Source organism: Canis lupus, chromosome 6, assembly GCF_048164855.1.
Source record: "Canis lupus baileyi chromosome 6, mCanLup2.hap1, whole genome shotgun sequence".
NCBI lineage: Eukaryota > Metazoa > Chordata > Mammalia > Carnivora > Canidae > Canis > Canis lupus.
In genome coordinates, this window is record NC_132843.1 from 46,026,959 (window position 1) to 46,039,963 (window position 13,005).

Genomic DNA, 13,005 nt, shown 5'->3' on the forward strand with positions numbered 1-13,005 from the left:
AAGTCAGCTTTCCACACACTGATGCCCAGTAGGCAATACAAGAGGTGTTTCATGGATTGATTCTGAGCCCTTAAAACATGATGCAATCTGCAATCTTTTACTCTAGTTTTTTTTTTTAATTTTATTTTATCTTTAAAAGTGCTAATGACAATCCACTAAGTTGATTTTATGACCACTAATAGGGTGTGATTCCCTAATTTGAAAGGCATTGATTTAGCATCTACTGTAACCTGGTTCAGTTTGCCTAGAAGTACATAACTTGGTTCTTTCAAAAGAACAGTTTCACTTGGTTTCAAAGAAGTTTCAAATTATACCAAATATAATGTTAATGTTTTATGCTCTATGTATTATGTATTTACATTACACTACTGTTTAAAACTACTGTTTAAATCCTTTCTGTGGTAACCAACTCCCTGATAAATCAGATGTCCCATTTGTCAAAGTCCTTCACTCTCACTATTCTAGATATATGGGTTATTGTAGATGTCCGTATTATGAGTATAGAGATTTAAGGTTGGGATTTCTTTGTTTTCCTTTAGGAAATGGTGTGGTAATTCATCTTCCCGGATTATTTGAGGAAGCAGAGAAAAATGTCCAAAAAGGAAAAGGTATGAAAGAATGACAACTTGGCCTGGGGAGTAGCTTCTTGTTTTTGGAAACTTGTTCTGGAAAGTTCGCTGGGATCTCATGCCAGACAAACTTAACATTTTGTCTTATACTTTAAAATTGCAGGTTAGGGCAGCCCAGGTGTCTCAGCAGTTTAGCGCTGCCTTCAGCCCAGGGTGTGATCCTGGAGTCCCGGGATCGAGTCCCACGTTGGGCTCCCTGCATGGAGCCTGCTTCTCCCTCTCTCTCTCTCTGTCTCTCATGAATAAATAAAATCTTAAAAAAATAAATAAATAAATAAAAATAAATAATAAAATTGCAGGTTATCATAGGACAAATATTTCAAGTCTATTAAATTGTATTCATTTTAATCAGTATTTTTATTTTTTTATTTAAATTCAATTAGCCAACATATAGGACATCATTCGGTTCAGATGTACAGCATGTGATGAGTACTGTTATATGCAACTGGTGAATTAGTAAACTCTTCATCTGAAATTAATCAGTATTTTAAACAAAAGACACATAATGTCATTGTGTACGCCTTGATTTTTTTTTTTTTTTTTTTTTTACACCTGGGTCATCTGCAGAGTGTCTCTTTAGGCTGTTGAATTACTGTCCGCTGGTGTTGAGACTCAGAGATTCTTGAGTTCCTTTTGTCTTTTGGGCTTAAGTTGGCATCCCCATCTCTCAAAGCTCCGTGAGCTTTCTGAGTCAGGAAACCAGCGAGGTCCCCTTTGCGCACTGTCAGGCAGTCTCGTTTCCATCATAACGACCTGGGGACATTGAAGAAGGTTATTGATGTCCTTCCCTCCAAGTGAAGGAAATGCTCCTTCTATGACGAGTATTCACTTCCGTCTTCTCAAAAACAGTTTTTTTAAAAGCTTAATTTCCTGCCTTTCCTAATCTCTTGGATTTTTGGAAATCTGTTTACAGTTCAGTCTGGCTGCCTTGCTGGGGTTTGAAGGGAGTCTGGCCCTGCAGGTGCTGCGCAGTTGAGGAAGAGCATTGCTTCCCCTTGGCTCATACTAAAAATACTTAATTCCATTACGTTGTTAAAGTTTATTGTTCAGACTTAAAAGTAGCAATCTGACCTCAGGTGTTCTGACAACTTAATCTGACGTCACAGAGTCCTGCCTGCTGTCCTGCCATCTCTGTTGTCCTGTGTTGCTGTCTGCTTTTTAAAGTGGTCAATTTGGGGTCGCCATGCTGCTCTCTGTTCTCCTTCATCCTCTTCAAACATTTTGCCCTTCTTTCTTTTTCCTTCTAGCTTGTCTAATCCGGAATCCACTTTACTGATTTTCTTTGTAATATTTTCTGTATAATCTGCCTTAAGCTAACTTTAGAATACAGACTTACCTGTCAAATTGACTATAAGAGGGGGAGGCTTAATATTCCTGTTTCACTTTTAGCACAACCTCTTTATAAGGAATCACTTTCGAAACACATCTTTGGATATTATCAAAAAAATTACAGCACATTTTTAATATCCAGATAGTTATGAAAATGTTTGGAGCCTGGCAGCTTATTCTCAGAATGCATGTAGCTTAGTAAGGTTTTTAAACCTTATGTTTTAAAGAAACATATCCATTTAGATTCATGTATCCATTCAGCAATAGTTCTTTGAACATTTTTGGGATGATAGGCCTCGTGCTATGAAATTCATGGCCCCTTCTCTCAGGGAAGATACATACATCACATTACAAGTCAGTTGGAGGATTAGTGAGAACATTTTATTATTTTGTTTAATCCCACTTTTATAATTGTCTTTTGGGAAAAGGTACTAGTCCCCAAATTAACCCTTTTCTTGAAATCCTCTTCCTCCTGCTTGGCAGCTGGTTCCTCCTCCCCTGCCTCTAACAAAAGTTACCTTTTCCTACCATTTACTTTTGGATTCTTAGAAGTATTTTATGTGGATTTGACTGGCTTGACTTTGGAGCTTTTTAGAATAAAACTTTTAGAAGGATAGAATTTGTGAATGACAGGTGAGAAAATTATTGTTAAACTGGTTTCCTAAGAGGAAGACAAGATGTGTTAAGTGTTTGCTTCAGTGAAAAGCACTTTTAAACATTGTATTTCTAAAGAAATTAAGATTTAAAAATTATACAAAGTGTTCAATTAGCTGTATCTTTTTTCTCCTTTCCTCTAGGTCTGGAAGGCTGGGAAAAAAGGCTTATCATATCTGACAGAGCTCATATTGGTAAGGGGCATCTAATGCATTTAACTGTCTTACTGTCAGAAACTTGTCTCATGGAAGCATTTAGTAGCCAATTTTTCTTTAATTCTAGTGAAAACTAAGTAGGATGGATTATAATAGTTGGGCTCCAAATACATGAAATCTTAGTAATTTTTTTTTTTCTCTTCTGGTAAAGGACTGGGCTAAATTTTACCTATTTCCGAAGAAAGAATTAGCTAACCAATTGAACCATAAAAGCAGTATCTCAGGAGACATCTCTAATTCTATTATTAAATTAACTGTATCAAAATACGAAGCACATTTATTTTCACATTAATTAATAATCATGTAAAAGCAGGTTTGCTATCTGGCAAATCTGTAGAATGACTCTGTGTCTTAAGTGTAATAATGCAGCTTTATCAGTGGTTCAGGCTTTATTCAGAGTAGTCCTCTCCTCTATGATTAGTTAGAGCAAACTGGATTCTAAAATTAATTCCAACCACCACTAATAAATATGAAGTTTGTTTCCCTGCTGTTATCCTATCTCTGATAGAATTGTTAATTATCGATAATATGATTACAAGACCGTAACCAGAAAGAACAGACTGGTGCAAACTCTTCAGTTGCATTTAAGTACAGATGACCCCTGAGGCAGTGGCTACTGTGGTTGTAGCACTGACCTCCATGTAAGAGCAGCCCCAGCAGGGCACCTGGGTGGCTGGGCTGAGTCCTTTAGTGTCAGACTCTTGATCCCATCTCAGGTCTTGTTCTCAGGGTCGTAAGTTCAAGCCCTGCATTGGGCTCCACACTAGGCATGGAGTCTACGTTAAAAACAACAAAACAAAACAGCCCATCAAAGTCCCTTTTAAATATCAGCTAAGTAACAGTGCCTCCAAATAATAGAGGCTCGAAGCCTCTGTGTAGCCTCAGTAATCCAATGAAATTTCTTTGAAGCAAACTGCTGGATAGACATACTTTGGGGGCTTTACTCACTTTTTCTAGCTGCTTTAGAAGTTTATTAGATTATTGACTTTAGACCTTTCTTTATATAAGCATTTAAAGGTGGACACGTGCCTTTAATACTACTTTAGCTACATTCTACAAATACTGACATTTTGTATGTTTATTTCCATTCTGTTAAAAAGACTTTGTAATTTTTTTTTTGTGATTTCTGTTTGTCCTATGAGTTTTGAGAAATATGTTTAAATTTTTAAATACTGGATGATTTTTCTGATTTCTCTTATTTCTAATTTTGTTGTAGACAGAGAATATGCTCTATGTGTAGTCTCTGTCTTTTCAAATTTGTTGAGATTTGTTTTATGGCCCAGGACAGGGTCTGTTTTGGTTCATGTTCTGCCTGCACTTAGAATACGTGTTCTGTTGAGTAGGGTTGTTGAGTATTCTTTAAGTGTCCGTTGAACAGTGTTCAGACCTTCTGTGTCCTCGCTGGTTTTATCTGCTTGCTGTCAGCCATCTAGAAAGAGGTGTGTTGAAATCTCCAACAATAATTGTGGATTTGTCTATTTTTCTTTTCGACTCATGTCAGTCTTTGCTTTGTCTGCTTTAAAGCTCAGGGAGATTGCATGTATATTTAGACTTAAGTTTTTGATGAGTTAACTCTTTCATCATGATGAAATATCCTCTTTTCCTATGGTAATATTCCTTATTCTGAAGCCTGCCTTGATGTTATATAGCCAGCAGAGCTTTCTTCAGACTGGTATTTGCGTGTTGTATTTTTTTCAACCTAATAACCTTTATCCTGTTTATATCTTTATATTCACAGGGCATTTATTATAGGTAAAATGCAGTTGGGTCTTGCCTTTTATTCATTGTGACAGTGTCACTTTTAATGGGAGTGTTTAGATCATTTATTTTTAATTCTTTTATTTTAGATCATATATATAGTTAATTATCAGTATGGTTGAATTTAAATTTGCTTTTTGTTTTCTATTTGTTCCTTCCATTGTTTTTCTTTTTTCCTGATTGCTTTGATATTTAATGTTTTAAATATTATCTGTACTATTAGTTTATTAGTTATACCTTGTGTTTTGTGAATTTTGGTAGTTGCTCTGAGACATACATAATATGCATCTTTAAGCCATCATTATGTACCTTAAAATGTTATATTAAACATTTAACCCAAGATATTTGCAAGGAAATGTTTCCATTTCACTCGTCCAGTCCCTTGTGTTACTGTCATACATTTCATGTCTACATTGTTAAAAACTCTACAATGCATTCTTAATATTTTTGAACAGCCAGTTTTCTTATAAAGAAGTTTAAAAATGAGTCCATTGTTGGCTAATTCTTTACATTAATTAGCAATACTGAAGCAAGTATGCAAGAAACTATCTATTAGAATTGTGCCCTGTCTCATTGAAACCCATAACAAAATTTGGAATGGAAGAGATTCTTATTGAGGGAAAGAGACCCAAGAAATGGCTGAGACTAAATTTTTTTAAACATTGGAAATCCAGGTTATTGGGTATCCGTTGACTCAAGAACTACCTGTTAAAAGACCACTCTGTGCCAGGCATAGTGGTGAACACTGAGGACTCAGAAAAGGCCATAAAAATTCCTAATGGAGCTTCTACTGTAGTAGGGTAAGACAGATAATAAGCAAGAAAAAAATATAATACATGTACCATGGCATGTAGTGATAAGTTCTAATGAAAGGAGCCACGTGTAATGTCTGGCAGTTTGGAGGAGCTGGGTAGGCATCTATAATTTTAGATAATGTGGCTGGGGAAGTTGCACTGCAAAGATGACATTCATGTCACCTCCTGAAGGAGATGACAGATTAATAAGTTCTAGAGGCATGCTGTTCAGCACCCAGGCTGGAGATAACAGTGCTGTATTGTGACTTAAAAATCTGTTAAGAGGTCAGATCTCGGTCTTAAGTAGCCACAATTTAAAAAACAAAAACAAAAACAAAACTCTTTGGGGGAAAGAAGACCTGAGAGGAGGTATGAGAAGCAGGCAAAGTGGAAATTACAGATACCAAGGCTCTGACTGGACACATTAATACAGTGCAACATTAATAGTGTAAATAAAACCTAACTATGATAATAATTTTAAAAAGATGGCATTAATAGAACTTATCTACTGAAAGCGCGTAATTATCTCTTATTTTAAAAATTAGACGGAGTCCCCAAGGCAGCATTTTTTTTTGTTTGTTTGTTTTCAGTATCTAGGCTGTAGAAAATGGAAAAGATAAAGCAACTTCACACAAAGATTGTCCTCTCAAAAACAGTATTAGTGGAGGGGAGGTATCAGGGCTCCGTGCCACGATGAAGCTTTATGAAAGTAATTCTTCTGATATCACTGATAGCTCCCTGGGGCCTAGAAAAACCCAAGAAAATGTTAGCTCTGTGGCAAGGTACTAAATTAACTTCTGAAAAATAGGCTGTACCTGCTTTCCATCAACCATTTACTTGTGATTTGCCAGGTGCCTTTGTAACTTCTTTGAATGTAGAAAATAAAGCAAATATTTAAATGCAAATTGTTTCTTTATTCAAAAGAAATGACCTCCTCCAACATCTCAATTTTTGTCATCACTGATCTGCAGAGACTGAGTTTAATGAAACAGTTTCTTAAGAACTATTCTGTCTTCTCAAAAGTAGATGACGAACACTAAATTGGGGTATGACAATAAACTTAATCCTATAGTATATGGTAGCTATTAGAAATTTTAACATAGTACACGATACAGCAATATGCATAAAAATGAGCCATATTTTACCCCTTTAGCCACTGCCTACCTTGTTATACAGAACCTTTCTAGTGCCTGAAAAAGCTACTCTGCTAGCCAAGCATGTAAAAGACCTATACACTGACCATTATAAGACACTGGTGGAAGAAGTTAAAGCAGACACAAATAAATGGAAAGACATTCTATGCTCATGGATCAGAAGAATTTGTATTGTTAAAATGTCTGTACTACCCAAAGCAGTCTGCAGATTCAGTGCAATCCCTATCAAGATTACAGTGGTATTTTTCACAGAAATAGAACAAGCAATCCTAAAACTTGTAGGAACTACAAAGAACTGGAACAATCAAAGCAGTCCTGAAAGAGTAAAACTAAAATCCCCACAAACTCAAAGATAGAACAAAGATAGAACAGAGGCAGGCAGCTGGGGGGTGTGCAGAATGGATGGGGGTGGTAATGGAGATGTCATGGACAGCTTGGTGACTGTAGTTAATTATACTGTATGCCATATTTGAAAGTTGCTAAGATAATAGACCTTAGAAGTTCTCACCATGGGGCACCTGGGTGTCAGGTGGGAGAGCATCTGACTCTTGATCTCTGAGGGTTGTGAGTTAGAGCCTCATGTTGGGCATGGAGCCCTACTTAAAAAACAAAAGTTCTCATCACAAGAACAATTTGTGGCTATTTATGGTGATGCATGCTAACTCACTGTGACAGTCATTCTGTGGTATATAGACATATGTAGTCATTAAGTTCTACACCTGAAACTAATGTTATATGTCAGTATATCTCAATAAAAAAATAAAGCTACTCTAATGACCTTTCCTAGTCACTATCTACTCCCCCTCACCAAGGGTAACCACTGTTCTCTCATCATAGATTGGTTTCGTCTATGTCTGAATTTTATACAGATTACACATTTATATAATTTGTCTGACTTTCACTCAACAGTATGCCGAGATTCATCCTTACTGTAAATGAAACTCTTATTTTTCATTGCTGAATAGTATATGCCATTGTATGAATATGGCACATTTTTTACCATTGGTGAAACTTTGAGTCCTTTCCAAGTTATTACAAATACTATTGCTCTGAGTGTTCCTGTAAATATCTTTTGGTGTACAATATGCCAGTGTAGTTTAGGGATGTCATTGCTACCCAGTTCTGTGGCATAGAGACGGATAATGATTTAAGGGATAATTTTAAACAAAATTAGTTTTGTCAACAAAACTAATCAACAAATTTAGTTTCTGTGTTATAGTTACCTAATGTAAGAAATGTCCGAACTCCTCTACTAGACCACTAGGGAAACCTGTTAACCATCACAGCTGTGCTTATCAACCTTGCCAAGCAGAAGGGAGGACTGCCTTGACAATTTTGCAGTGTCTCAAGAGGGGAGTTAGGGCAGAGAAGGTTTTAGAGGCTAGGGTTAATCAGAGGTGGCTTACGGTCTGATTTCCTCAAATTTTTCTAGTTTCAACATCTATGACTACAATTTGAGTCTTCTGACACTGCCAAGTAGTTCTTTGATACATGCCACCACCAGTTCTAAGACAGTTACCAGTCATTCTGTTTAAAATTTAGACATTTCAACTTATTTGTTTGGAGCAGTAACAATTGTTAGTGAAAAGAAGTCATGGTTTAATGTACATAAAATGATTAAATTGTACACTTCAAGTGGGTGAATTTTATGGTACTTAAATTATATTCCCAAAAGGCTTTTTTGAGACCAAAGAAGCCTTGGTTAAAAGTTCGAAGACAAAATTATAGGCCTGCCTGTTCCATAAAATAGCTATTTATTCAGTCAGTAAATATTTTAGAACTTGTAGGCACAGGAAATCAGCTGGTATGCTAACTGACATGGTCCCAAGACTCACACGGTAGTGGTGGGAGAAGTGAGTGTGTGAGTGTGCTTGTGCGTGCGGGCAGAGGAAGAGGCACATTCAGACGGAAGCCTGTGCTTTGGGCTAAGGATGTGAAAGAATGCCTGTGTGACCCAAGGGCAGAAATAGGGCCAGAGCACAGTGCCAGATGAAAGAGCATGCTACGCAAGGAGGCCACATGGAAGAGTTGTTTCTTTTGAGCAACAGGAAGCCATTGAGTTTTATAGGCAAGAGGATAGTGATATCATATTTGTGTCTTGGAAAGATGGCTTTGCTGCATTAAAAATTATGAATTAGAAGTGCCCAATAGGGAAAACATGCACACTCATTAGTTGGGTACAGTTTTGGTGAGAGACGGTTGAGAGAGAGAGAGAGAGAGAGATATCAGAATAAACCAGAGATGTCTGGAGGGGTAAAACCTGAAGGAAAGAGGGTATCCTAGTAAACTGAGCTTGATAGAATTGTGGGGTAGGCTGTTCCAAGATTATCCTCTTAACATTTTTTAAAATAATACAGGTTACGGTTAGCTGAAATGAACAATCAGGCATACCTGTTGGCATTATAAACCTTCACTCCTACCATTGTTTTTGCTTTTTAAAATATATACATTTGGAGCACCTGGATGGTGCAGTCAGTTGAGCCTGCAGTTCTTTGTTTTGGCTCAGGTCGTGATATCAAGCCCTGGGTCAGGCTCCACACGCACCCTCCTGCTTGTTTTCTCCCTCCCTCTCTCTCTCTCTCTCTTTCTCTCTCTCATAAATAAATCTTTTTAAAAATAAAATGTGTCCATTTGATTAGTCATGATGAAATTAGGCTGAAGGGATTTATAACTTAATTAATTTAAAATGCAGTATGTTTTGCTCCTATATTACCTTTGTTTCAACAACAACTGTGATTTGGTTTTTTTCCCCTCAGTATTCGATTTTCATCAAGCAGCTGATGGTATCCAGGAGCAACAGAGACAAGAACAAGCAGGAAAAAAGTAGGGTTTTTTGTTTTTGTTTTCGGTGCAGTTTAAGCAAATTCAAATCCTCATGTTTAAATTCTACGGCAGAGGTTTAAGAAAAATCATTAGAATATCTTGTTTAGATTTCAGAGAAAATCCAGTAGGATTGTGAAAATAAACTTAGAGAAAATAGCAACAAAACAAAACAAAACAAAACCCCAGAAAATAGTTAAAGTAGCTTTATTCATTGTGATGATCTGACCACAAGCACAGCATCTTTCTTGTCTAACTCAAAGCTTGTTTTGATTTATTTTTAAGTCTGGGTACCACAAAAAAGGGCATTGGCCCAGTTTATTCTTCCAAAGCTGCTCGGAGTGGACTGCGGATGTGTGATCTGGTTTCTGACTTTGATGGCTTCTCTGAGAGGTAACTAACTTGTGTTTCAGAGTGGAAAGAGCAAATGGGATTTTTGGAATTTCTGTACTCCAGGATGCAAAGTGGTAAAAATCAGTGTTCTAGTTGAATAATGGTGATTGGCTTTTTTGCTTTATTTGGACTTTAGAATTATTTTTAATTAATTTCAAATTAACTAAATGAAAAGTAACCTCATGATGATACCACAGCAGTACCTAAAGAAGGCAAAGCCAAAATTATATTTAAGGATTGGAGTTTTTAATGGTTTGCCGAGAAACAGAGATTCCAGGGGGTGCTTTGGTGGGGTTACCACATCCTAGAGTCTGGACCCTCAGAGTTTCAGTTCTGAGGCCCCCTCCCCCCTACCTAGACATCATTAGGCTCGTAGGTACTGGTGAACTAAACAATAGCAATTGCCTCATTGACACTTACTCTCTAGAAAAATCTGCATGAGAAACCTAATCATCTTCAAAGCCATATGATGACTCAGTGACTGGGAGTTAGTTGGTTGCATCTAGTAACAGGTGGCATCAAAGATCCTGCCTCTGTCTCTTTTAAAAAGCATCATATAGACTGTCCCTTTTTATTTTTCACATGATGTGATAGAATTCACATTTAAGTCTTGTGGTTTCAGATTTTAGTCCTTTTCCTCCTCTCCCCTCCACACACATTACCCTCATTATATTGTTGTTATTCCTAAATTTGAATTAAAAATACTGTTTCTGAGTGTATCGTTTATTCATGACTGATCTCCTGTTTAGATTTTATTTCTTAGAATGTACCTTCCGTTTGGAATTCATTTGTTATTAATACCACTTATCTGCAGAAACCATTTGAATTGAATGATACTATACGGACTGTTTCTAAACCGAGCTAATGTCTTGATTTATCTATATTTCTCAGGTTTAAAGTTCTGGCTAACCAATACAAATCTATATACCCCACTTTGGAAATTGACATTGAAGGTGAACTACAAAAACTCAAGGTAAAAAAAACAAAAACAAAAAGAAACTCAAGGTAATGCTTTCTGGCCTTTGTAATGTCCTTTTTAAAACTTGTTTGCCAGATTGGTATCTAAGATCTTTCATTCATAGTTGGCTTTGTGCTAGGAACTACAAACATAAGAATGAAAAACATAGAGTGTTTAATTTCCTTTATGGAAATTACACTGTTACTGAGAAGTTACACATTAAATAATTCATAATGTAATAAATGCCACACAGATATATATAAAGCATTGGAAATAAGAACTGGTAAAGCAAATGACTTATCCTTTTTAAGTTTAAAAGCATAGAGGGCTACCTAAAAGGACATGGCATGTTTGAGTCACTACACATGATGTGACTGAAATAAAATATTGAGTGGGGAGCAGCAGGGAGTAGGAGTTCATAGGTCTTGCATTGGTCTTATATGGAGTGAGAGGGAGTTTTTAGCATTTATCTTAGAGTTCATGAAAAACTATTGAGTAATTTTTTTTTAAGATTTATTTATTTTTAATTATGATAGATGTAGAGAGAGAGAGAGAGAGAGGCAGGCAGAGACACAGGAGGAGGGAGAAGAAGCAGGCTCCAAGCCAGGAGCCTGACGCGGGACTTGATCCCGGGACTCCAGGATCGTGCCCTGGGCCAAAGGCAGGCGCTAAACTGCTGAGCCACCCAGGGTTCCCCTATTGAGTAATTTCTAGCAGAAAAATGACTAGATTTGTATTATATAAAAATCCCTCCTAGCAATGTGGAACATAGATCAACAGAGGGGCAGCAGGAGATAACTTGTAAAGCTGGCTGACCCATTCTGGAACGGTGCCCCACAGGACCAGTGTCTTTAGCACTTTGTCTTAAGAGACGAAGAAGGTGATTGGCCAAAGGTTCGGCCCACATTTGGCAGGTTTTAGGTGTCAGTGGTGCTTGACTTTCAGTAAGCAAATCTCTTACCCTATCCACCCTTATATTCGACCCTGATGTTTAGTGCTTTTCAAGCTGGGTCCTATGTATCTGATTATTACTCCTTGTCTTCTATAAATAGGTATGAACATCAATTCCAGAGCTGAATAGGAATTTACAAACCTCATATGCCATCCTAGAATGGTTGTAGACCTTGGGCCAATCTACTCACTAAATTGCTTTAAAAAAAAGAAAAAAAGACTTCCAAGGAAGATACTGAATGTTAGGTATTTAGACTTCAGTGTATTGGTCATTACTTACAATAGACTGCCATTGTCTTTTCATTCTGTCATGCAACAAATATTTTAAATTTATTATTGGCAACTTGGAAATAATAATGCGCTGAAGTGTGGTATAGCTTTTTGGTTCTATTTTATCCATGTTTCGTATGAATGTAAAGTAGATGAATAATCATAAACAGAATTGGGTAAGAAGATTCTTAATAGGTGGTGTATGTCGAAACAGCACTTTAAGGAGCAAAGGACATGATGAATGGCATGGTCATTCAGGCATAAAAAAAAGGACTAAAATAGGAATAAACAGGAGACTATAACCAGGGGCAGGAACCAGACTTTCATCAGGAGTATAACATATTTGGTGAATTCATGAGTGGATCCTGGAATTTCCATACTAGTCTGGCTAAATATGGAAACATAGTTAAAACTAGGTTTTATTGTAGTTATATTTCAGGCCTTGAGGGAACTCTTGTTTATGTTACATTTTTAATTGAATTATAAAATTTAACAGTATTATTAATACTTTTAATATGTTTTGTAAAAATTTTATAATGCTCATGTGTAAAATAGTATTTGACATTATCTACTAATACTGCTGAGATATTGCTGTAATGGAATACAATGACAAAAGAAAATTAACAGTTATCAATATTTGCATGCTCAGCAATGTCACTTGTGACCTGCATCCACATTTTGACAGTTTCCCTGATGGCGTGTTTCAAAACTCATGGTTACATGGATTATAAATGAGACTTTTTAAATACCTCACCAAGTATAAAAGCACGACGTAATATACTCCATTCTTCTTATTTTCCTGAGAGCTGGTTTATAAAGAATGGAAGGTTGACATCATTACTTGCAGTGAGGTTAATGTAGAACCTTTGAATTGCATCGTTTCTCTACTGGTCTTGAGCTAGGGTCTGTCTTCTGGTTCTGGAGAATCAGGACAAGAGACCAAAGCTAATCCAAATGTTCAGTAGGGTGAGTACCATCACTAACACCCTTCTGCTTTGAATGAGTTAAGTGTTTCTTATCACAGAGTCAGGTGAGTGTTACTTGTACTGATCATGTTCTAAATTTATTGGTATATATTGA

General features: G+C 36.6%; 1 protein-coding gene across 6 annotated transcripts in view; it reads left to right on the plus strand.

Annotated features, from left to right (window-relative positions):
• ADSS2 (adenylosuccinate synthase 2) overlaps nucleotides 1-13,005 on the plus strand; it is a 37,215-nt gene that overhangs the window by 14,221 nt on the left and 9,989 nt on the right. For 5 of the 6 annotated variants that reach the window (XM_072830319.1, XM_072830321.1, XM_072830318.1 and 2 more), the window contains 5 exons: nucleotides 540-608; nucleotides 2,756-2,806; nucleotides 9,290-9,356; nucleotides 9,639-9,746; nucleotides 10,638-10,719. In XM_072830319.1, the coding sequence (XP_072686420.1) occupies nucleotides 540-608; nucleotides 2,756-2,806; nucleotides 9,290-9,356; nucleotides 9,639-9,746; nucleotides 10,638-10,719 (377 nt within the window). Of the gene's footprint in view, nucleotides 1-539; nucleotides 609-2,755; nucleotides 2,807-5,259; nucleotides 5,386-9,289; nucleotides 9,357-9,638; nucleotides 9,747-10,637; nucleotides 10,720-13,005 lie in introns of those variants that run through there. The other variant, XM_072830322.1, reaches the window with a different exon arrangement.